At 38.5% G+C, this 25,812-nt stretch overlaps 2 protein-coding genes across 12 annotated transcripts in view; one reads left to right on the forward strand and one right to left on the reverse strand.

Moving 5' to 3' along the window:
* The first annotated feature begins 1,574 nt into the window (after positions 1-1,574).
* Positions 1,575-18,658, forward strand: LOC135212468 (uncharacterized). Of its 4 annotated transcripts, XM_064245921.1 has the most exons (8): positions 1,839-1,988; positions 3,286-3,379; positions 4,039-4,126; positions 5,438-5,712; positions 7,264-7,528; positions 16,003-16,132; positions 16,557-16,746; positions 17,185-18,658. In XM_064245921.1, the coding sequence occupies exons 1-7, from the start codon at positions 1,961-1,963 to the stop codon at positions 16,721-16,723; spliced, it is 1,047 nt and encodes a 348-aa protein (XP_064101991.1). In that variant the 5' UTR covers positions 1,839-1,960; the 3' UTR covers positions 16,724-16,746; positions 17,185-18,658. The 4 variants fall into 4 exon arrangements, with proteins under 4 accessions (XP_064101992.1, XP_064101993.1, XP_064101991.1 ...); XM_064245922.1 differs by lacking the exons at positions 1,839-1,988; positions 17,185-18,658 and adding an exon at positions 1,575-1,732 and having other exon boundaries at positions 16,557-16,900; XM_064245923.1 differs by lacking the exon at positions 17,185-18,658 and having other exon boundaries at positions 1,838-1,988; positions 5,489-5,712; positions 16,557-16,900.
* Positions 18,659-19,829: 1,171 nt separating this feature from the next.
* LOC135212466 (sestrin-3-like) overlaps positions 19,830-25,812 on the reverse strand; it is a 98,722-nt gene continuing 92,739 nt past the window's right edge. For 5 of the 8 annotated variants that reach the window (XM_064245911.1, XM_064245916.1, XM_064245918.1 and 2 more), the window contains 2 exons: positions 25,728-25,810; positions 19,830-24,507 (listed from right to left, as the gene is read on the reverse strand). In XM_064245911.1, coding sequence (XP_064101981.1) covers positions 24,498-24,507; positions 25,728-25,810 — 93 coding nt within the window. In that variant the 3' untranslated portion in view covers positions 19,830-24,497. Of the gene's footprint in view, positions 24,508-24,737; positions 25,302-25,723; positions 25,811-25,812 lie in introns of those variants that run through there. The other 3 variants (XM_064245913.1, XM_064245912.1, XM_064245914.1) reach the window with 3 other exon arrangements.

Raw genomic sequence — 25,812 nt, forward strand, 5'->3', positions numbered from 1 at the left:
CATTATAATCTTTATGCACGGCCTGGACGTTGGCGAATCATACTCGACATAGCTAACTTGGGAAAAATAAACGCCAAAAAGATTGGAAAATGTCCATCTACCATTTGCACGGATGCTCATATGCTTCAAGAGATTGTGTACTTAAAGAGAAATCGTGTTATGTTATAAGAGTTCATATTCTAAAGTTTTATGCGTGAAGCTTGGCCTACCAAGCATGCGTACTACAATCAACGCTTAGCTCAAGACAAGATAAAATGTCACTGGATCAAGGTCAAACTTTAAAATGTCGGTTTGAATGATTAAGTCGTGTTTGCCTGAATTAGTCATAATGCTACGTGGTTTGCACTAGTTCAGTCTAGAAACAACAGGTGCTGAAAATTGTGACACAGGTGTTCACACAGAAATAGCTCTTGCGTCAAATACGTGTATAACTATAATAGCACACACTGGTTTACACCACCTGTTAACCTCTACGGCTTATTATATATTACTATGTAGTAGTCAAAACAAAGGAGAGAGGGTTCGGCAACTATTATAATAATTTATAATCAACCATAAAAAATTTATAATTCATAATTCTGTAGGTCTCTCTTGCTGAAAGGCGAACCATAGGAGTACTGGGTCTGATACAAATGAAAATCTATGGAAATTCAATAGCATGAATAAAGGTGAATTTGATATGTTTACCAAAGAAAACCAATTGAAATTTATCCTATGTCAAAATCTGAATTTGTTGAGTGAAAAGATATCGTCTTACCATTATAATGTGAAATTTATATATACCAGTATCTCTAAGTGCAAATTCCCTGTATCTGAGTAAGTGGTTATTGTTGAATATCAAAATTTAAGTTCTTACAGGTCTGTAGCAAATCCGTCATTTAAGTTCAGTGGGCTAGTATATGTGATTCTTGAACGATTAATTATTCATTTGAGAATGACAAATGCGTTGCTGGATCTCATTTGTAAATCTTTTCTTTTTAGATTCAGTTATATTATGGAACTAATTTTCCTTAACTATCCTACTGAACAAGCATATGTCCCAGCAAGGTGAGCGCAGTAAATGACGTCCAAACATTATTTCTAGAATACACTTGTGCATGTCTAAATCTTTGTCTTACTTAGGCACCCTGTACTCTTTTTTTTTATTTATTTATTTATTTCTTGTGCCATTCTCCCAAATACACGTGTTTCATCACTATGGCTATTCTACTATCATTAATACCGCAAACTCAGTTGCATGGCATTGAATGAATTTGTTTTTATTTAATCTACGCTGTGATTGTGTGAGAGATAGAAGTCATAGAAACAACGTGTAGCATAGCCTCCATCTCGTCTTGCCAATGAATATAAAAAAGAAGATCATGTAAACAAACTGGCCGAAGTGGTAATTTAGAAACATCTGTAATTTTTCGGGGTTGCTATTGCAGAAAAGGGATAAAAGACATGAATTGAAATAAACATTTTGAAGTAACATAAAGTATAGTTAAAGTAAATAAAAGTAAAGTAAACAAGAAAATAAAGCTCATAAACAGTATAGCGTGCCCGCAACTGTGATTGTGGTGTAAGCGCTTAGGAACCAGGCACCAGGTAAATCACCTGGCAAGGCTTCAAGTCAAGGTTTCTTGAAACCCTTCTTCATTTCTCCGATGAATATGCGGCATTATCTCACGTTTGACCTGCTTATATGAAGTGCAACTTAGAGAATCCTTAATGATGGCCGATGCAGTTAAATGTAAGTTTGGTAATGGCTTTGACACAGCGTTAGATTTAAGATGAGATTTTGAAGTTCCAAGATGTCTTGCACAATGTGGCTGAGGTAAGAAGACATCTTCGTCGCAATTACGGCCCTCCCTCCTCAGTGTAAGGAGCTGTTTGAGATGCTGGGAAGAGTACCGGCAATTTCAAGTGGAATTTTATTTACGATGCTTGTCCTTCAGGTAACAGTGTTCATACATTTGACATGACATTTTATCCCCTTTGTATTTTAGGTGAGTTTTATTTTGCCCGTAATGATGTAGGTGTGAATCGTGTGACGTTTCTGACTGTTTTTGACGTGACATTTGACATTTGTCTCTTCCGGGACCTGATTTGTTTATTTCATATCTCACTCGATATCTAATTTTTTATCAATAATTAGAGGCTACTCTGAGAAACCTTGTTTTTTTTTAGGTGAATTACAGGCTGGCAACTCAACCCTACCTACCTTACGGCAACTACGGCTAAGGGCACTTAGCCTAGTAGGGCAGTACGTTCTACTTAGTATGGGGGATAAGGCATCGCCTCTCCCCCCTCCACACCCATGACCTTGGCCACTCGCAAATTAGTAGTATACAGGATCCTTCATTGAAATTCAGGGATGCATCATAACTATAAATTTTCCCTAACACAACAGTGGAGGACACAGTCCGACTTGATTGGGGTTAGCCTATGAACTTGGACTGTGGGTAGCCCATCCTAATTAAGGGGGGGTAAAATACTGAATGGCCACCTGGCAGCCACCTCTACCATAGTGCAACCACCTTCTCGAAAATCGGAAATTATGGCCTTATAATTTGTGACTTGGAAGAAAAAAACTTACTTCAAGAGGAAAGTAGAGGTCTCGAGGTGTTGCTTCAACTGATGCTGGCTCTTGATTAATGTCTATCCTGGGTTACAGGACGTGTTAAAATACTTTTTTGGGAAGGAGGTTGTGCTATGGTAGAGGCCAGTCATTCGGTATTTTACCCTATACGATTAAGGGAGTTGGAGGATTTTCTTACGTATGAGGAATATTGGTTGTACAAAAGAAAGATTTTGAAATCAGCCGTGATCAGTAAAATTAAATATGAATCTGGTAAGACACTGGAAATCCAATTTCACAGATGAGTTGATCTTGCAACAAGTGTTCCAGTACACCCACCCACCAGACTCAGTCTCAGTGGGAGCTAGAGCTAATGAGGACTAACACAACAATGTAGTATTGACCATTTTCATCACTGAACAACCTCCATTTCTAATCCCATCAATGTTGTTATTTCATTCCTGGATATTTCACATGAATACAGGTACTCTTATCACTAATAATTGAGGACATTTACCAATCATGAGTGAAGTATGTTCAGTAAAAACAGTCCATGGTTTTTCTGTGTTAATAGTATTTCAGTGGGCCTTTTGAATTTTACTGAACACTGTTAGATTACATTAAAAATGAAATTATACAAATATATATATAATTTTGATTGTGCACATTTATGGTGCACAATCAATGCTATACATTAACACTGAAAATATTCTCTTACTCTTCAGGGACTGAAGAATCAACACGTGAATTCATCCAACTACGATATAAACTACGACATCTCTTCAATGGCAAAAAGCATGAGTGTGCAAAAGCTTACAAGTATGTATGGTATCAGTTCTTCTGTAACTTATATCAGAAAATGTCTAGCACCATGTCCTAGGCCTGTCTTTTTGCATAGATGAAAATGCAGGGATTGTCAGCAAGGAGTAGTAAAAATGTGCAAACATCAGAAAAAGACAACTAACTCATTTCCTGTTTATATATAAAATTCTGTGCCTAGTAATACCTAATAGGATTCACAGATCAGGTGTTTCATCCCTATCGAGTACTTTCCTGACTTTTACTGTGTATACTAACAAGCACGCAAGACAAAACAGGACTTTCAGTTACATGATGTCTCTTGCAACATGTCACTCATCATCTCTTCCCCTCATCAGGTTCCCAAAACATGTCAGTCTTGCAAGTACTGAACTGAGGAAATAACCTAGGAGAAATTGTTGTCTCTCAAGAAGAATTGCTAATCCCACATTACCGTATTTTGATTTCATACCCACAGTTTGAAAGATCTAATTTCTTCACCTTCTGCCTTTAGAACAGATTACTTTGAGATATGAGTTTATGCGCTAAAGACATGAAGATTTGTTAGAAAAGTTTTAGTGACATATTAGTAATCTGTGCTTTTCATATTTTTATTTGGCAGTTTAGATTTAAATTAAGTATTATTTTATCTGATGAATCTGTTGCATATTCACATGTAGACGAATCGTGGAGGAACTTGGACTTTCTGAATCCGTAACGGCTGTGCAAGCTCGGAAGAAGTGGTCAAATCTCGTTCAAAAATATAAGGTTAGATTTTTTGTACAGTATCTTAATATAGTTGGTGGGATGCTTGAAACTCCATCCTTTCAGATTCATATGAAGGTGCAAACCATCGCCGTAATAGTAGTACTATTACTTTGGTGTGTGAGTGGAAGGCTAAATAAGAATTTATATTAGAATTACAACTTGCAGTTTTTGGAGCAGTGCCGGGAGGGGATTGTATCTCCTTTTCTCACCCTAAAAGTCATTTCATGTTTGTCCTTAAATCCTTAAATATTGACACTTCATTTTGCCAATGAATTGTATTTTTCATAGCTAACAAACCTTAGATCTTAACGTTAATTGCCCACCTCTAGCTGCCCCTCTGATATCCTGGTTTGGAAGAAAGACTAAAGACTAAATGCATTACAGCATTCATGTGTGGTCGGTGGCCACACTGCACCTTGTCTACACCTGAGTTGCCAGATGCCACAGATTCCTTTCATACAAACTTTGTTTTTAACTGGTTTCCAGCTGGTGCTATAAGATTTATCCTATTGTTAAGACCTCAGGTTTGTTAGCTATGAAAGATACAAATTGATTAAAAATTTTTAATTTTTACTAGAAAATGTGGTGCTATGTAGTGATCCATGTTAACTTTGCCATCAGTATTCTTTGCTGAGGTCTTTGCTTATCATTAAATTGAGTTTTGGTAGTGAACAGTATTTTGATTAATTCAGAACAGTCTATTTTCACTGACTGTTAACTGGTCAGAATTCCACTAAACCATTTTCTCTGCCTAATTCATCGATCGTATTGAAGGTGAGAACAATGTCTTTTGTGTGGGTCATATCTTTTTTCACAGTCCAACTCTAGTTATCTCGTCTGTAGATTATAAGTTATTTCTTAAGTGTGTATTCAGATGCAGGTATAATAACCGTCAAGAAAAGTGAGTCTTTAAAACTATTCTGACCAAGGATATATTTTTGCCTTGTGCAAAAAGAAAAAAAAATCTGAACACATGCCTTCTTCAGGATTATGAAGTCTTTTATATTGTGCAGGAATGCCTCAAACTTTTAAAATTATATTGATGATGGATTTATCAGATTTTAGAAGAATAAAGAGCTTTAATTTTTGTCATGTTGCAATGGTATATTTTCTCCCTGAGAAATACAGTACGTAGTATGTACTACATTTGCATTTGCACATCCATAGATTTTTTAAACTGTAAAACTGTTAAACTTTCCAACCATGCTGAATAAATTGTGAAATTTTCCAACCTTGCTGAATAAATATGTAGAGATATTAGGTTTACACTAAAGTTAATAAATTTGATTATTTTCTCTATATACTGTATAGGACATCAAGGGAGGTTACTCTACGTCAAATGTAGACTGGCCATATTTCCAGATGCTGGACACAATTGTCCCCCTGATGAGAAAAGAATCAATAGCGTTGGGGGTTTCATGCATCGACAAGGTAGAATCTGTGCTTCAGAGTGATCTCTCTCTCAAAACTGATTCCGATAATCAGCCTGTCGACTCCAGAAGTTTCTCTAACGTCATAACTGTCGAAGGAATTCAGAAGTGTGATGGTGAGACTGTTGATGCTGAACCCCCTCAAAAAAAGCAAAAGTAAATATGAATATACTAGTTACTCTTTTGATATTAGTTATGCTATAAGTTTGTGATTTTCATAAATTTTGTGTATTTGCAGCAGCAAGTGCAGGGGATTTTTCACTGTTTGTGTAGTTTATCTTTGTAAATTTCCACAACCGTTTTAATTTTAAGTTTTATGTGGTAATTATTACATAAATGATTGTGCCACAAATATGATGTTTGAAAAATTCAAACACAATTGTTCATGGAAGCTAACCAGTAAAGACCCTTTGGGATGAGAGCTTATACAATCTCTTATCAGTACAGTGGTCCCCCCGTATTTGTGGGGGATGCGTACCAGACCCCCCTGTGAACAGTTAGAACCCGCGAATAGTTGGAACCCCTATAAAAATGCTTAAAACCTCCAATTTTGTTAGTTAAAACTCAAGCAAAGCCCACTGAAAATGTTTATACCTAGTTTTTTAAATATTTTTATCACAAAAAGTGCATTTTATGATGAAATTGATATAAAAAACCAGGAATTTGTGGATATTTCTCTTGGAAAAATACCACGTATAGGCGAATTTTCCGCGAATAATGTCGAGAAATGTGCCGGAGAGAAATCCGCGAATGTGTGAGTCTGCAAATCCGGAGAACGCGAATACAGGGGGTCCACTGTATAGAGGGTAGCTTTGGCAGACTAGAAATTCGGAAGCAAATATCAATTTGGGTAAGATAATAAGTTGTTCTATACAAATGCTCTAATCAGTTGGTGAGGCAGAGATGGCAAGAATGGCAAAACCAATGGAGTTTTTTCTGTGATTCTGTTTTTCCATTTTATCTTTGCTTTTTGGCTTGAAACTATGCTGAATAGATTGAGGATAGGTGATGCTTAACCAAAAAGTTCATAAGGTTGTGTTACTTTTTACGAGTGAAGCGAAGTCATTACTACTGGAATTTATTGTGGCCAGCCCTGCCCCAACTCTATTCAAATGTTAATATATCTCCAAAAGTATTGAGGGTAAAGGAAAAATTCTTTCGGCAGATAAAACCTTACATTTTTAAGTTTCATCCCTTATAAGATTTATTTGTAAAGCATCATAAATTCACATTTTAATGGTGTTTTAATTATTGCATCATAATTTTCTCAAAATTCATTATTTCAGCACCAAATTTGATAGTTTTCTAAAAAACTAGGCTTAGTTAAACTGTCTTCTCACCTCCGCTTAATTAAACTATGTCTTCTCACCTTCGCTTTAAAGAATCATTTCACATTGTGTTGTTTGTCATATTATTAGCAGTTTAATGTTGGAAGACTATTTGAAATGCAATTACCGATAACGTTCATGTTGCAGAGAGTTCCGAGATATGTACCTAGTTAACCCTTTGATGGTTAAATTTAAACTTCGCGAGCTATCGCCTTTAGGCCGCCCTACTGGTTACATTTCGTGGTTTAAACTTTTTCACTATGTGTTTCTCACTTAATAGGAAAATACATTATCTATCACAGATTTGCAGACTACATTTTTAACATCATGCATCTATTTTCTTACAAATTTCGTGTAACTTTCTTTTCTCTAAAATTAGGCGACGTAAGGCTGCTAGAAAAGCAAGAGAGAGATGGTGGGGCGCTGTTGAGGATGAAGACTTAGGCTCTGACTCCGGAGGATCAGCAAGTCGTGGTGACATTTTGGTGAATTACAATGTCCAAAAGGCATCTTCAGTCAAAGATTTGGATCCCAGTGAAATGGAGATTCAGACTTTTCAGATGTTGAAGTCATGTGCAGATTCATTAACAGAGATTAAGGAAATCTTGAAGTCTCAGTCCCAAACTCACCAAGAAATGTTAGAGGTTAGAAGGATGCAATTTCTTGAAAAATAAAATACATTTTTTCAATAAGCCCATTATTTTACAAAGCCTTGCTTGCATTTATTGAAATCCCAAGACACTATACACTTGATAGAAAATATCTTAACTCCATGCAGGGCAGTGCATACTTGTATGGTTTTGTAGGTTTTCCAGATGCAACTGTGTCAATTCTTTTGATGCCTTATCATTTGCAAGAGAACAGAGTTGCCATAAGAAGGGTAGCCAAGATGAATTAATGTGTTCAGATTTACAAAATTTGTTTGTTTATTAAAAATCATATTTCATTACAAAACTTTTATATTAACTCAGCCCAATTAGTAATTTGTGTGTGAGGGAGCCAAGTAACTGAGAATTTTATGACTGGAAAAGGGCTGAAACCCAGTTTTGAAAAAGTAAAATGGTTTTAAATACATGAATTTAAAATTTTTAGAAAGTATATACACAGTTACCATCCTAAGCAAGCATAGTAGTAGGCAGGAGCAGTCCATCCAGGGAGGCAGATCTATATCTGTAGGCTGGCAAGATTTATTCTTAACTTTTTGAAGGATTCTATGTCCTGTGGCAGATTAGTCAATAATTTGAATAAGTTTCTTCCATTGTTAATGGCGATCTGATTTTTTGGTGCTGAAATGTGCAGATTTCTGGTTATTGGCACCATTAATTGAGTATTGTCGCCAATACATATCCAGCAGAGGGGCCATTAACCAGTTATCATTGCCAAAAACTGGTTATTGGTATTGATAAGTGCTGGATTTTCAGCTGTCGGCAATTTTCGCTTATCATCAAACAGTTGGAATGGAACCCCTGCCGATATCCGGGGATCTTTCTCAAGGCTTGCTGTAGTACTGTGGCACTGCCATTATGTTTTTGAACAGTGTTGAATACTTGTGATTGATAATAATAAACCTTTGCGAACACTGAAACTGTCAGTAAAAGGTAAAGAATATTATCTGTTGACCTTAGACAAAACTAGGGGCGGCATAAATCAGTATTTGAACAAATAAAGCTTTATGCATGTGGTACTAAGGTGAATTTTTAGAAAATGGTATCCTGAGCCAAAAGGGTAAGCAACATGGAACAGTAAGCTAAATTATTAAAAAACAATAAAGGTGAACAGACAGCGGTTCAAAACAGATGACAGTACTTTCTTAGTGGTCACCAACTTTGCCTGGAAGACACTTGAGAAAACCAGGTGTTCTCACTGTAAGTAACACTTCAACCGGAAAATTGTTTATTACACAATGTTAACTCATTGAAAGGGAAGGGATGAAAGCAAAAGATAGATGATAATGCAGAAAAATGGGGAACTACTATTATGTAAACTTTGGTAACTGTGTTTGTGTGTTCAGTATCTAGACACACAGGCAAATGATTTGTTCGCAGTGTGCCATCATTCTAATGGAGTGTTCTTATTCTCTTGTGTTTGTGGTGAGTGTCTAGAAGCACTGGACTAGAGGATTAGGCATTATGTAAAACTATTATGGGATGTGTGTAAAAGAGAAATTTTATACATTCAACTTCCCTGCCAGATATATACTTAGCTATAGACTCCGTCGTCTCCGACAGAATTTCAAATTTCGCGGCACACGCTACAGGTAGGTCAGGTGATCTACCGCCCTGCCTGGGTGGCAGGACTAGGAACCATCCCCGTTTTCTAATCAGAATTCTTCTGTCGCCCGGACCATCAACATTGTTGTTGGTTCCTCTCGATTGGTTTTTCTTTTTTCACCGGCAATTGATCTTCTTGACCGACTTTTGGTGACGTATCTGGATTGTTGGATTGGCATACGCTTTTGTGGACTGTTTTGTGGACTTGATTTGGATTTTTCTTTAAATATGTCTGACTCTGGTATGGTTGTGAGACGTTGTGTGAATGTAGGCTGTAAGGTGAGGTTGCCGAAAGCTTCGGTAGACCCTCACACGGTATGCAAGAGGTGCAGGGAGTATGAATGTTCTTTTACTAATACTTGTAAAGAATGTGAGAACTTGAGTGAGAACGAATGGAAGAATCTAACTAATTATTTAAAAAAGTTAGAAAGAGAAAGAGTGAGGAAGGCTTCTCATAGAAGTTTAAGTAGTTCTAGATCTGAAACTAATTCCAAGCTTGGGATCTTCCCCAAGGGTAAGTATTGCTACTTCTCCTTCCATTGCAGCCCCTTCTCCTATTGCAGAACCTGTAGATCCAGCGAAAGAACTTGCAGATCTAAAAGCAGCCTTCAAAGTGATGGAAAACAAAATGGCTGCCATACAAGGTAAGGCTAGTGATTTGTCAGTGGACAGTGATATGAGTGTCCCCAGTGTAGTGGAGGGGGCATCTGGTCGGCTCAGCAACGCTCCTAGGTCTAGACCTCTTCCAAGCTCACATGCCAGAGGAGAAGGAATGTCAAAAGCCGAAAGGAGGTTGTGGAGAATCCCCACCGATCAGGTGTCCCTTCGGCGGTTTCTGTGACACCCCAGACTGCCAAGGACCGCTATTGTAAAAGCGTCCTAAGTAAGTGTTTCTCGTCGTCGGGATCTTCATCACGAGACGTGATTGGAGAGATTCCGATCGATCTCGGCCTCTCAAGAGGAGTTGGAGGGCGCCGACTATTGACTCGAGCCCTGAAAACTTCTCTGAGGAGTCTCCATCGGGAGTTAAGAAGGCAAGAAGAGCCATTCTTTCAACCAGAGTGAGAAGGAGGCAGGAGGTGGAGGCTATGGACTCCTCCCCTCCTCCTTCCCCTCCTCCCGAAGAGGATAAAGAGGAGGCTACTAAGAGGTTCATGATGGCGATGCAGGAACAGATTTCGTCGTTTGTAGGAGTCCTGTCAAAGGAGCCTCCTAGAAGGAAAGACACTTCCCTTCCTATTAAAAGATCCTCCAGACGTATGGAAGTATCTACCTCCAGGATCGATACTCCTACCCGAGGTGAGGTTTCCGGTACGAACCTGGATGAAACAATCAGACGTCTGGCACCGGCCAGGAGTGAGGAGTCACCCAGGAGGCCAGGAGCCAGAGCCAAGAGTGAGGATCAACCGGAGGCAGGAGCCCAGGAGCCAAGAGTGTGGAGGCATCCAGGCAAGAGGCAAAGCCAGGATGGCAAGAGCCATAGGGCAAGAAGGCAAAGGAGCCAGGAGGCAAGAGGCAGGAGGCTAAGGAGCCAGGAGGCAAGGAGCAGGAGCCAAGGGCAGGAGCCAGGAGGCAGGAGCCAGGAGTCCGGAGTCAGGAGCCAGGAGTCGGAGTCAGGAGGCAGGAGTCAGTTAAGGAGGCAGGAGTCAGGATCCAAGAGGCAGGAGTAGGAGGCAAGAGTCAAGAGCCAGGAGTCAAGAGTCTGGGGGACTCGTTCCTGGAGGTTATGACTCTTCGCCAAATTGGAGCTCCTCTCCTTCAGAACATAGGAGGTCTTGGAAGGACTCTCCCTCCAAACGTGAACTTTTCTCCTTCGTCTGATCGAGGGTTAGACGAGTTGTCTGACGACGAACCTCCTGCTAATGAGGGACTTTCTAGTTACAAAGTCTTGGCCTCATTACTACTACAAGAGTTTGGAGATTCTCTTAGTCCTGCAGCTCCTCCTTCTCCTCGTTCGCTCTTTTCGAGCTCAGCTACGGCTAAATCGTCGGCCTTCTTGAAAATGAAGCCTGCGATATCAATGAAGAAGGCACTCCATTCTTTAGATTCTTGGATGGACAAGAAGAAGGAGTTAGGAAAGACGGTATTCTGCATGCCTCCTTCCAGATTGCACGGAAGAGAGGTATTTGGTATGGGACAGGAGAGACTATGGGTCTTTCTTTACCCGCCTCTGCAGATGCCGACTTTTCCAGTTTGGTGGAGGCCTGTAGACGTCACTCCTTAGGATCGGTCAGAGCGACGTGGAGCACTTCAGAGTTGAACCACTTTCTAAAGGGACTTTTTGTCACTTTAGAGGTGTTCAATTTTCTGGATTGGTCACTCGGAGTTCTGGCCAACAAATCTAAGGATCCGGAGTTTCTGAAGAACCCAGAAATTCTCCATAGCGTCCTGTCCTGCATGGACAAGGCAGTACAGGACGGTTCGGGTGAAGTGGCTTCACTTTTTGGTGCTGGTCTCCTGAAAAAGAGATCAGTGTATGGTTCCCTTTATCGAAAGGGGTTTCTCCGAGCCAGAGGACTTCCTTACTGTTCGCCCCTCTATCAGATCATCTGTTTCCTTCTCAGTTAGTCAAGGATATATCTCGCTCACTAACTGAGAAGGCGACACAGGACCTACTTACGCAAACGTCCAAGAAAGGACGACCGTAGTGGCGACGGTTAAGAAGGAATCTCGTCCTACTCAGCAGCCCATTTCGTGGAGGTGCGCGGCTCGTCCCCCTGCCAGAAAGAAGAGCTCTGAAAAGAGAGGAAGGTCTTCATTTAGGCCCTTCAAGAAATCGAAGTGACTTGTTGCTCCTCCAAGCACAGGGGTGGGCGCCAGACTCCTGAACTTTGCAGGAGTATGGGCACAAAGGGGAGCCGACCTTTGGTCAGTGTCGGTCCTGAAGAAGGGATATGTAATCCCCTTCGACGACAGCCCGCCCCTAACATCTACGCCTCGGGGAACTGTCAGCGAGGTACAGAGACCCGTTAATGCGAAAGACTCTCCTTCAAATGGTGGAGCAAATGTGGGAAAAAGAGGCCATCGAACTTGTGCAGGATCCACACTCCCCGGGATTTTACAATCGCCTTTTTCTAGTACCAAAGGCATCGGGGGGTGGAGGCCAGTTCTGGACGTAAGCGCTCTGAATCGCTTCGTACAGAAAAGAAGTTTGTTTCGTATGGAAACGTCCGCCTCTGTAATGTCGGCGCTTCGCCCAGGAGATTGGATGGTCTCTCTGGACCTGCAAGACGCCTATTTCCACGTTCCCATTCACCATTTGTCAAAGAAATATCTTCGCTTTGTGATAGGAGACAAGATCTTTCAGTTCAGGGCTCTGTGCTTCGGACTGTCTACAGCCCCACAAGTATTCACCAACCTGATGGCGAATGTAGCAAGATGGCTTCACCTAGAGGGATAAACATCTCCCTCTACTTGGACGACTGGCTGATCAGGGCCAAGTCGAAGAGTCAGTGCTTGGAGGACTTAGAAGTAACAAGGAACATGATAGATTCGCTAGGGTTGCTCGTCAACCTCGAGAAGTCACAACTGATCCCCAGCCAGAACTTGGTCTATCTGGGGATTCAGATGGATTCTCGGGGTTTTCGGGTATATCCCTTCGCGAGAAAGAATCGCTCGAGGTTTGTCGAGAATCTCGAGCTTCTTAGAAAGAAAGAACAGCTCAGCGAGGGATTACCTGAGCCTTTTAGGGACCCTGTCCTCATTGGAAAAGTTCTTCTCGCTAGGGGAGACTTCACCTCCGCCCTCTTCAGTTTTTCCTCAAAGAGGTGTGGAGTTGGAAGAACGGGTCAACTCTCGGACGTCTTCCAACTTCCACAAGAAGTAAAAGATCATATGAAGTGGTGGATCCCTCAGCTTCAAAAGAACGAAGGCGTATCGCTTGCCCTGCAGAACCCAGACCAAGTGTTGTTTACCGACGCTTCGGAGTCGGGATGGGGAGCGACGCTGGGAGCAAGGGAGGTGTCAGGCACCTGGACAAAAGAACAGGTGTCCTGGCACATCAATTGCAAGGAACTTGTGGCCATACACCTAGCCTTAAAGTTCTTCGAACAGATAGTCAGAGACGGGGTGATACAGATAAACTCAGACAACACCACGGCTCTGGCTTACATACGCAAGCAAGGAGGCACGCACTCTTTCTCCCTCTATCAGTTGACAAGACACCTGTTAACCTGGACGGAAGAAAGAGGCATAACTCTCCCTCACAAGGTTTGTTCAAGGGATCAAGAATGTGAGAGCGGACAGACTGAGCAGGAGAAACCAGGTCCTTCCCACAGAATGGACTCTTCACGAAGAAGTGTGTCGAAGTCTTTGGTCCCTGTGGGGGAGACCTCACATAGACCTGTTTGCGACGTTCCTCTCCAAAAGAATAGAGACCTTTTGCTCTCTAGTAGAAGATCCGAGAGCCTTCGCAATAGACGCGTTTCTCATGGATTGGTCGGGTGTGGACGCTTACGCCTTTCCCCGTTCAAAATCCTGGGGGAAGTGCTCAGGAAGTTCGTAGCTTCGAAGAGCACGAAGTTGATACTCATAGCCCCATTCTGGCCAGCCCAGGAATGGTTCACGGAGGTACTGGAGTGGATAGTGGACTTCCCCAGATCGCTTCCAAACAGACACGATCTACTCAGACAACCCCACTTCGAGAGGTTTCATCACAACCTCCCAGGTCTCGCTCTGACTGCCTTTCGACTATCGAAAGACTTGTCAGAGCGAGAGGCTTTTCTCGCAAGGCTGCGGGCTCTATCGCTAGAGCCCGCAGAGCTTCGACGAGAAGAGTATACCAGTCGAAGTGGGAAGTCTTTAGGAGGTGGTGTAAGGGTCAGAAGCTGTCCTCCTCCAGTACCTCTATAGTGAATATTGCCGATTTCCTCCTCTTTCTGAGAGAGGAATCACACCTATCTGTCTCGACAATAAAAGGATACCGAAGCATGCTGTCTTCAGTATTCAGGAATCGAGGCCTGGACATTGCTAACGACAAAGATCTACACGATCTAATTAGATCTTTGAGACTTCGAAAGCAGCTACTCCTAGAACACCTAGTTGGAATCTAGACGTGGTCCTGAAATTCCTCTCATCGGATAAATTCGAACCTTTACATCTGGCGTCCTTCCGCGACGTCACTAGGAAATGCTTGTTCCTGGTGGCTCTCGCTACAGCCAAGAGGACGAGCGAATTGCACGCTCTGGATTCCACGGTGGGGTTCAAAGGAGATGCTGCCATCTGTTCTTTCCAGACAATGTTTCTGGCAAAGAACGAAAACCCATCAAAGCCTTGGCCCAGAAGTTTTGAGGTAAAAGGCCTATCTAACCTGGTAGGCAGAGAGATAGAGAGATCTCTCTGTCCAGTGAGAGCTCTTAAATACTATTTAGAGAGGAAGAGGCAGATGGGAGCTTGTCAACAAGGTCTTTGGTGTGCAGTGAAGAACCCCAAACGACTCATGTCCAAGAACGCCTTGGCTTTCTTTGTGAGAAGCGTTATTACGGACGCTCACAAGAACTGCTCGGAGGAATCCTTCGGTCTTCTAAAGGTCAAGACGCATGAAGTAAGAGCAGTAGCACGTCTTGGCGTTCCAAAAGAATATGTCTCTGAAGAATATCATTGAGACTACATATTGGAGGTGCAATTCAGTGTTTGCATCTCATTATCTGAAGGACGTGAGAGTGACCTATGAGAAGTGCTTCTCGCTAGGTCCTTTTGTATCAGCAGATACAGTACTGGGTCTTGGAGCAAAGACTGATCCTTAATTTTGTGTTTTTATCGTACATAAACCCTCTTGTCAGATATGTGCTTGGTTTTCTAGTAGCAAGCTCACTACTGTCGCACGGGAGCAGAGTGTCATTGCTGGTAGGGGATCAAGGGTATGTATGACTAGTAGGGGAGTACAAAATTTTTTTTTGTATATTTGGTAATGAAAGTGTAATTATGTTTCGAGTTTTTTGGTTGTTTGTGAGGAGTTCGGGGATAACTCCTACAATCTTAGAACTAACATGGATGTTAGGATCAGGTGATCGGGATCGGTTTTGTGCTCCTTGAACAAGGTGTATTGTCATGTTAGTGGAATAGCACCCAATGACAAAGGCCTTTAGGCTCTGCCGAGTAAGTGGATAAGACCCCATTGGCAGACCCACAAGAACTCTTAGCCATAGATCATTATCTCGCTGAGGCTCTTGAGGCTAAGCAGACTCCAAGGCAGTAGCCGCGAAGTCTTCAGCCTAATAAGGTAGGAACCAAGGTTTATAAATACCTACAACATATGTTGTTTACCTGTCTATTTCAGTAGTTAGCTGTCTCTTACCCACCACCAATGGGTGCTAATCAGCTAAGTATATATCTGGCAGGAAGTTGAATGTATAAAAATGATATTGTCATGTTACAATAAAGTTTTATACATACTTACCTGACCAGATATATACGTTAATAGGCCCTCCACCCAGCCTCCCCACAGGAGACAGGTGGAAGAGAAGAATTCTGATTAGAAAACGGGGATGGTTCCTAGTCCTGCCACCCAGGGCAGGGCGGTAGATCACCTGACCTACCTGTAGCGTGTGCCGCGAAATTTGAAATTCTGTCGGAGACGACGGAGTCTATAGCTAAGTATATATCTGTCAGGTAAGTATGTATAAAACTTTATTGTAACATGACAATATCATTTTTTAAATTATCTGTATGTCTTAGTATTATACTTTATTGATTGAAAAAATCAGTCTCAATCATCATTTACCTAAAGCTGTATACTATACAAAATATTTGAAAATGTGCTTCATGTCTATGATATTTCTAAAGTAAGGTTTCTAAACTGAGTGCAGTAGGTCACATCATCTACAAAGCTGTTTCTTTTTCCTCTTCAGAAACTAGTGCAGACAGCATCTCAGCAGGGGGAGACCCTAAAGAATTTATTATTCACATTTTCTTCTCAGAATTCAGCTATCGTTACGTTATCATCAAGGTTATCCGGAGATGGGGTGCAACCTAACTCAGGTATGGGGAGTTGTAGATGTTTTAGTTCGATTTCAAATGGTAGGGAACATTTTAAAAGCTTCTTATTTACAGACTATGTGATAACCTTTACAAATAGAAGTGGTTGAAATCCTCCATATATTAGTATATCTCACATGACATGGCTCATCCTAATTTTTCCAATTGCGCAGTGTTCACAACTGTAATTTATCTCATATGTAACGTTTGTCTGTTTTATTCAGAAAAATTCTTTTTTTAGTTTTTCACTTCCTTAACTTAGGTTGGTGTTAGCATCTATTAAAGCTGCCTTAATGTAGATTGGTGTTAGCATCTATTATAGCTGCATTTTACTTGAGAGATTTAAATGATTATTTCATTGATACAGCCTTGAAGCAGCTCTCTTTATAAGATGAAGCTTAAATTCCTGAAATTCATTGTGTTGCAGGTTTGCCTGCCAACAGAAGTTTTGACCAGAAGGACAGGTCCCAGCCACAGTCCCACTCAAACCAAGATAACCAGCTCTTAACATCTCAACAGACTTTGATAAATGCCCTATCTCATCAATCTCAGCATTGCAATAGCTCACTAGTTGACAACTCTGAATTGATATAAGTGGGTTTCAAAGTTAAAAAAAGGTAGGATTGTAAGCAATGCACATGTAGCTTGTGTCATATTCTTTTTAGAGAAAAAGACCAGTATTTTTGACTGGCCTTACTGTAGTTTAAGCCTATGAGGGATTTTACATTTGTGACCAATCATGGATAAATAAAAAAATTACTATTAATGAAATAGCATGTTAAATTTTCTTACATGCCTTTTGCATTCATACTATTTAGTGTTACATCTTAGTAGCTGTCGGTAAACTGGATTCCTTTCAATTCGATTAGACTGTGTTCATATTCGGATAAAATCCTTTGTTTGATATATCATCACAAATTCTTCTCAGGGAAGCAGTCTGTGCCATAATTATACCAATCTAAGTGGTCTGTCTTTTGCAGCTGGTGTAATATGAAAGACCATAGTCTGCTGTTACCTCACTTGCTTTTTTTTTTTTTTTTTTTTTTTTTTTGCAGGATAAGGAAGATGCTTGTGTTTGTCATCAGGGCATAATATTCTTCCTCTTGTAAGTTTTTAAGAGCAGGGACATAGATTTAGGTTCATTTATGTGGAAATGTTTAGAAGAAAAAAAAAGCCCCTCCCGGGATGTTTCGATCTCCTTTTTGGGATTTATTACCAGATACGTACTTGCAAAATGAAGCTCTTTTGAAGACGTTTATTTTGAAGACTGCTTCTTAATGGATTTCGTACATAGTAGGTTTCGTAGCCAAGACTGCTTAGCCTCTTCCTGCCCTTTTATTTGTCATTCCTGCTCTGCTCATTAGGCTTGGGAATGATGAAGTCCTAATTCTTTGTCTAGTAAGAGTTAGAGGACTTAACTTCACGTTTCAGTTGGATAGGATCAATGTTTTTATTCAAAGGCTGGGTATTCCAAGTGGATATGGTGTTTTCAGAAGGTCAGACAGCCAGTTTGGATGTTAGGGTTCATGAAATTGGGTGTGAAGATCCTACTTTGCTTTTAGAAGGCATGAAAGTTGCCTCAGTTATTGGCTTCCATATGAAGGTCACCTTAATTATGATTTGATGTACCAATCACTCCTAATTGAGTAGCCGAGAACCAGAAGGTGCTAAGCGCCACCACCACCAAAACCGAGATTTTCACAGAAAATGGTCCATCATAGGCATAGAATTTTTTCTCAATTTGGATTTGGCGCTTTCTGGCCCTACAATATGGTCGAAAACCCCTCAGAAGTCAATGCAAGTTTCGCCTGAAAAGTGTGTAGAGAGCGGCAAATAGATTCTAAGGTGTCATGTCGCATCGCGTCCCTTCACCACGCAGAATCCAGATTTCCCGGGAAAGCCATAGTCAATCACAGTGCTTCGTCAATAAGTGAGTAGGCATCTCAGCCAGTCACAGCGTGATACATTCTCTCGAGCCAATCAGCATGCACGAAGCATAGCGTCATAGGATGCAGCAGATTGTAAACAAAACTTATGCAGTTCAGCTGGTTCATGTATTTTGTAAACATACGCTCGTGGATGTATCCTTTTTTACGTTATTTTACGGCGTTTCTGCAGTGCTTTCGTGACAATGATTACTTCTTTTTTTTTTATTTTTTACATTATTCTGAACTATTTTTGGGTGCATTTACATTAATATTGTGGTTGGTTTTTATTATTTTTTATGTTTGTATGTACTGTATTGGTATTTTTGGGGTATTTTATCGGTATTTTTCCCTTAAACTCTGATATTAATACTGATTTTCAGCTTTTTTCTATGTATTTACATGAGTTTGAACTGTTTAAGGATGTATTTCCATTGATATTTTTTTGTTTATTATTTTTTATGTTCGTATGTATTTTTGGTATTTTTCAGAATTTTTTCTGTATTTTCCCGGTATTTTCCAGTAAACATGGACATTAATAATGATTCTGAAATGTTTTCTCTGTATTTACAAGATTTGGTTTTATGGTGTATTTCCGTTGATAGTGTTGTTTTTTTATCATTTTTGATGTTCATCTTTATTTTTGGTATTTTCCTAAAAACTTACAAATCTGACACTTAAACACAAAAAACTATAGTCTTTAGCTTTAAAGTGCAACAAACCCCATGTTAATACCTATTATAGTTACCGAGCTACAATATTTTAACTTTAACTTGCAATTACTCATTAAAAAAAAAAAAAGGCGCTTAGCACCTTCTGGTTCTCGGCTACTCAATTCTATTCCCCTCGTGTGGCAGCTGTTCAAATAATTATAATTAGGAGGGGGATCTTCAAACTTCTCATCACCCTAGATTCCCTGCCAATATTTTTAAGGTTTCCCATTATTGAGGGCGTCAATCCCAAAAAGAGCATTGATATGAGAGATGCTGAGGTTTGACATCTTGTGTTGTCTGTTAATAAAACCTATGTTATTTTCATTTCCATAAAGCTCCTAAATTGTATATCTAACAGGTTCACTTTATATATTTTACTTGGAGGAGGAGTCTGAAGAATTACCAACTTTCATGCAAGGGTTGTCAGTGTTAAGGTTTAATAATTTTTCAAGAGACACAGGGCATTACAGTATATTCAGGCATATTTCTGTGAAACAACTCAAGATATGAATCCCTCTTTTATGGCCGCCCATATGTCGTAGAACTACTTGACCTTAAACTTTCCCTTTTCTTGACCACATCATGTACCCTAATTTTTCTGGTGAGGAAACATGCTGTATAATGTTTTAAGATAATTAAAATCATATTAAAGTTAGCAATGAAAGCCCAAGGAGAAAAGTAGAGTGAGGAGAAAGGAATGAATACTTAGCTAATTTAAATCAGAGTATTAGTCAGATTTAGGTAGTTGTCCACTGATAACCCATCTACAGTGAGTGGGAAGCTAAGGTGTGGGAAATTAAGTGTAATGTCCTTTACCATTTTTAGTTTGGATACCTTTTTTCCTTAAGTCAAAATATATTGTTCAACGTTTAAATAAAGTAAATGATAAATGATAATTGAATCATCAAATTGCTAGAATTAGGTAAGTTTTAACAATTGTTGAAAGTCTATTATACGGTAGTTATTACACACAGCTTAACCATAATTAATTCTTTATGTACATAATGTAGGAAACATGCCCTGTTTGTGGGAGGTTTGACACTTGCTAGAATAAAAAACAGATAATTTTTTACCAATTTAATTTTACATCCATCAAGTTACTGTTCTATTTTTATCAAATTAGTTCAGTATAATATTCAGGATCTATTCACGTTCACCTTTGTGCTATTGAACATTGCATTTACAACATTAAAACCTTTATGACAGATGTAAAGTTGGCCCAAAAAACTCTAGAAAAATGTTTTAACATTTTTTATGGCTATAAACAGTTTCTTAAATTAACAGGCTACTGATTATGTACTTGAAATTACATTATGTTCATTTAAAAATAAAACTCTACAACTACTATGATAAAATATATTTGGATTTTGGTGTTGTACAATCAATCTTCCAGGGAAAAACCAGAGAACATTGTTGCAACAAAAGTAAGAAAAATTAAAACTTTGGTCATTCAGAGAATACAAAATTACCGTATTACTGTTGTATCTGTATATTTAATATGCATATTCCAGGTTTATATAATAACATATTTGCTATCTAGATTTGAAGTCCCCAAATCTCTTCTTACATTACATATATATTTTTGTTTACTTTAGTTCAGATAGATCACAGATTTACACTTTTGATTTTGTAGGTTAGACCTTTTTTAAATTTTGGAAAACCAAATTTCTCGATTTATTTTTTTAAATACAGTTGAAATATTTGGAAAAAGAACATGTATATAGTTAGCAATTTCAAGGCCACTGAATGATTAGATTATTTTTCATCACTTTGTACTTAAAAAATAAGACTAATTTAAATAAGACTATTTTTCTTCTATTCCAGACAAATTTTCATAAAGTTTGACAACAGAAAATTGCCTAAGAGTAAAGAATCAGAGATTAATTAAAGTAAATTGTTAAATTATCCAAACCTTAACTGGCACTCATTGTTCCTAGCCACATTTAAAGCTCTTGCCACAAGCATCTATGCCATTTAAGCTTTTTAACAGTTGAAATTTATGCTGATAAAATTAATTGAGGAAAGTTAGCATTAAAATCTATTCGATACATAATAGGGACATCATTTAAGTGGGAAAGATATTATATAAGAGGAGAGATTCCAGATTTGATATAAAAGGTATCAACAATTAACAGATGTATAGCCGTTTAAGAAACAGCTTAAATGTAGGTAACAAATTAAAAAATTAAAAGTAGACGACTATTTACTCGTATGAATAATAAATATTTAAATTTATAACAATTCCATTGCAATTTATGCAAGATATTGCAATTTATGCAAGATATAATGTAAAAAAAGTTGTAATCATTTGTAATGAAGTACTTTATTTGCTAGGAAACATTTAATCTACTTCAGTACTATTACTACCAGTGCTGCAGTTTCTACCATTCTTACTGGTAGTGGTTACAGTCTTAGGAACAAACAGATTTTCTCTTCAGAACATGAGTATGTACTTTAATTACTCAGTAATTAAGGACAAGTGACTGAAGCTTAATTTACCAAATTTCTAAAATTTAACATGAAATTTATTACCACTAAAATTTGTAATTTTCTGTTATTGTAGGAAACCAGAACACTCCTGGTTACATCTGTTACTGATGTGCGATACTTGTTACCTCCTTATGGAAGACTTTATGTTAGTAGACCGATTATGAACAGGCCTTTATTCAGTACAATTACCTCTTGGTAGTTGCTTTCTTTTCGGTTTTCTCCTTACAAAATGTTTTACAAAAACCCTAAAACAACTTGCAACATTTTATTGTCCAACAAGAAAATGTAGCGATACAGGCAACTAAATTTTATTTACATATTTAGTAACAAAGCATAGGAAGGGCAAGAAATTCACATTAAATAGCACATAATTTAGTCTCTTCAGGAGTAGCAAAATTTTTCATCTTCCATCTTCAATAGATGGCAACATGACATAACCTATGAAAGTTATTTATATGCCCTATGAGCAGCACTTAATCCACAATAAGAAGCTATTTTTGAAAGTAACTTCACAACATTTTTTGTTACTTTCAACAAAATGTTTTTTCACAGAAGTTTTTTTACTGATGACTTTGGTTGTATATAGTCAACATTACCCTAGTCAAAATTAAATAATTATATATGACTATTTGACTCACAATCAATTAGTACGTATATATTGAATTAGTCTTACGAGGTGTGCTGGAATTGGAACAACCTTCCCTACCACATGAGCAAAGGAACTAACATCAAGATAGTTGGATATGGGTGTGAAGATAACTATCCCTAAAGTCAAGAGAATCAAGCCGGTCTTCCTACCAAATTGATCTCTTAACCAATTTGAAGAAAAAAAAAGTAAGGGAAGACCTTAGAACCCCCAAAATGCTAAAGCAAAACTAATTTAATGGCTCCCTTTGCCAATGTGGAGGCAACCTTCTTGTCCAGAATAAGTATTTCCTCCTTGATTGGATGAGATATAATTCAACGGTGACAAGTTGAGTGAGTGGCAGGGCCTACTTCCGGAAAGAGAAGGCAATAACCATCCCAGAGGACCTGTAGGACCCATCCCTCTCCTCCTGTCCCTCTAAATTAATCAAAATTTCTGGAGACAGACCTTTATAAGAGGCAATATGGCCCAGTGGTGGGTGGAAAAAAAAAAAAAAATACTGCCACACTAGGCTGGAGATTTGTGCTTGAACAGTTCATGCCTGCTGGATTGAAAGGTCACATTGGAATTATAAGGTTGCAAGGCAGCCTGGTGCTAGTAGGGAGAGTAAGAATGGTCTCGGAAGCTGGAGGAGGATACTTATTTGGAGTTTGACTACAGGTATTTGCAGGGTGTAGTCTCTACAGCTGAGGACAAGGCACCATATGCTGAATATTGTAACCATGAGGGCAGTGAAAGTAAGCTTTAACCCCAACACATGGACCAAGGCTTCCAGAAACACAGGATCTATGGAGGCAACACCACTAATATTACTGAAGTGAACAGAAACCATTCTTATATTCTGACATAACCTCTAAGAACTGGATACGAATGCTGCTCCTCCCTCCACCAAAGGGCTTTCCAAACTCCATGCCAAACCAGGTGACTCCCCTGTTACTAGAGGTGGAGTTCAACTCGCCCTGAGGAAGAATTCTTGAACCAACCATGCACACTTCTGAAAGTGCAAACATTTCAAATACAAAACTGATACAGGTTCGCCCCCCCATAACTGCACAAAGATGGCTAGGAAGAAGAACCTTTTCACCATCAGCACAGAACCGGTATGGAGACCAGGTATGCGACTAGCAAACAGGCTATGTGAACCCTGACGGGGTAGGCAAGTCGCACAAACCTCTCTGACACACCTCAAACTTTTGCGATGATAAAAGTCGCCTTACTCACCTCCCCCCCAACAATCATCCAACCATGGATGGCTGGAAAGAGTAATATGCCTAACTGCCAGCAGCAGAACCTAATCCACGGACCAGGTATGCAACTACTGAATGGGCTGAGCAACCCTCTCACTGAGCAGATCACACAAGCCCCTCTTGCAACATTCTTCTAAGAAAGTTTGTACTTTTGTATGAAATTCTAATTAAGGTCTGGCCTTCTAATCTTTGGTGATTTCTTGCAAATAATTACCAAATATAACAACCTCTGTACTGTAACTAAATCTGACATGGAATTTGTATAGAATTTGTATAATGTTAAATAACTACTAATAGATGTCAGAGTAATTTAAAGGTGAATTTTTTTAAAGAGTAAATGTATGATTTCATAGAGAAATTTGGATAAAAATTACTATACTTCCAAAGGAAAGTAGAAAGTTCAGATGCATAACCAGAAATGTCAATATACAGTGAGAATACATATTCATGCCTAATACCAGTCTTACAAAGCAGAAATATATTTCTATCTTTGCAGATTTTCCTTTAAAACTGGAAGATTACCTAGCACTTGTAGTACTTTTATACCACTGGATGTAAAACAACAAATACTCTACATTTTCAAGTTGAAGATTTGTAAAAAGTTCTTTATGAAAGAACTGCAGATAAAATCTTGCATGGAAGCATTACAACATGCTTATCAGTGATTGCATGTAAATCTGCATGAAATGGAAAGGCCTCAAAAAGAGCACCCAAAGAATCAAAAATAACATTGTACACAATTTGTAAATATATATATAATGTCACTTTTCTCTCAGAGTATTTTCATGAATACTGTACCACAGCCTTAATAATCTCCCATAATTTTCCCAATATAATTAATAGCATACAAATACTGGTAAGTTCATAAATAGCACTTAACAAAGGAGTGACAAGAAACGACACACACAAAACATGACTTTTCAGGATTTTATAAAACACTATAATCCAAAATCTGGTTAGGCTCTAACTGCCCATATCTACATGATGAAAGTATATGGAGGAATAATGAATTGAATACAACATGAGGGTTGAGTTCTTGATGGTATGAATGGTAAATAGTGCCTTCCATTTCGATGCATATTCTCTGTACTGTACAATTATATAAAAAAAACTTTATGTTCCTATTATTAACACAATATATAAACTATTATGTACACTATTTTATATATACACAACATATCCAATGCATCACAGAGAGGATGCAGAACCGAGCAACCTGAACTCCCTCTCAGACAGGTAATTAACTGTCTGAACTTGAACCTAATACAGGTTTCGTAAGCAGCTCTTGAACCTGGTTCTGAACTAGCCTCCAGGATATTTTCCATGTACGTATTTCCATTCTGTTGATCATCGCCTTCTGAAAGATAACTTGATTAGCTCATGAAGATAAATATTCTAGACAATTATTTATTTTAAATTTTTATAAAGATGGTCCTTCAAGCAACTTTTTGTCCTCGGAAATAATGAAAATACTGTGGGGAGTTTTACGTAACTCTATACTTGTCTCTTATCACCATTATTTTTTCTACACTCTACACTTACAACAGCATTTCTAAAGAAATAAAGGGGATGTATCTTCAAACAATATTCATATATAAAAATTTATTGAGTAAAAAAATAACACCTCATTCTAAGCATACATAAATAACACTAATCCTAACTGAGATCACATTAGCAAAAATATTTATGAAAGTACATGACAGACATATATCACAGACTAACATCATCTTATTTGTAATTAGCATAATTTGTGGCAATATGATTGGCTAATATATTCCTGAGTTAGCAGTGTGATCAGACAAAAAATTATCAAATGAGGAAAATTAAACAAAATTTTATTAACACAATACATTAAAAGTGTTCAGTATTCATGCTAAAATATCAAACAAAACAGCCAGCTTCTGGTTAATTAACTGGGAAAATCAATGAGTTAGCAGGGCTCAAAATACTTGGCAAATTTTTAACAGCCTGAGATTATGAGAACCTGAACTGCCCAGTTATTGATGTAAGCTGCAGCTATTCATAATTGTCCAGTGTTACTGGAACTGAACTGAACAACCTACAGCTGGCGAGAGGTAATCTTGAAACAAGGATCTTGTGCAACTTTTAACTTGTACTGCAGAGCCCAATTCAGAGCTTAAAACTTAGCTCCTAAATAAACAAAAAAATAAACAAGTTTAGGCTTACTATGCAGTAGCTGGATGATTTTTTATCATTTCAAGTAGCTTTTAAAAAGATGGAATTTGGAAGCAAAATGTAAAATTTATTGATAAATATTTCAGAATCTCTTGATAAAGAAAACATGAAATTAGGCTTTTCAACTACCTATCAACTACTATCATGGTTGTCAATATATTTGTACTATGAAAAACACTGATTAAGATGATTATCATCTCTATTTTAATTTACAAACACAACCATGAAAAACCCACAAACAGTATACACAAACTACTTTTACCATTTATTTAGACACACATTAAGACATACACATTATGAATGGGTAAAGTAAGCAGTATTTTCCAGTAAAACTAAATGACTTTCATTAAATTAAAACTAAATAAAGAACAGTATACTCACATTAGATAATGTCCCAGGGCTCGAAGACCATGTAGGAGTTCAGCTTGTAGTCTGGCTTCTAATACTAAAACCATAACGTGTACCT

This window comes from Macrobrachium nipponense, chromosome 41 (genome assembly GCF_015104395.2).
Source record: "Macrobrachium nipponense isolate FS-2020 chromosome 41, ASM1510439v2, whole genome shotgun sequence".
NCBI classification, from domain to species: domain Eukaryota; kingdom Metazoa; phylum Arthropoda; class Malacostraca; order Decapoda; family Palaemonidae; genus Macrobrachium; species Macrobrachium nipponense.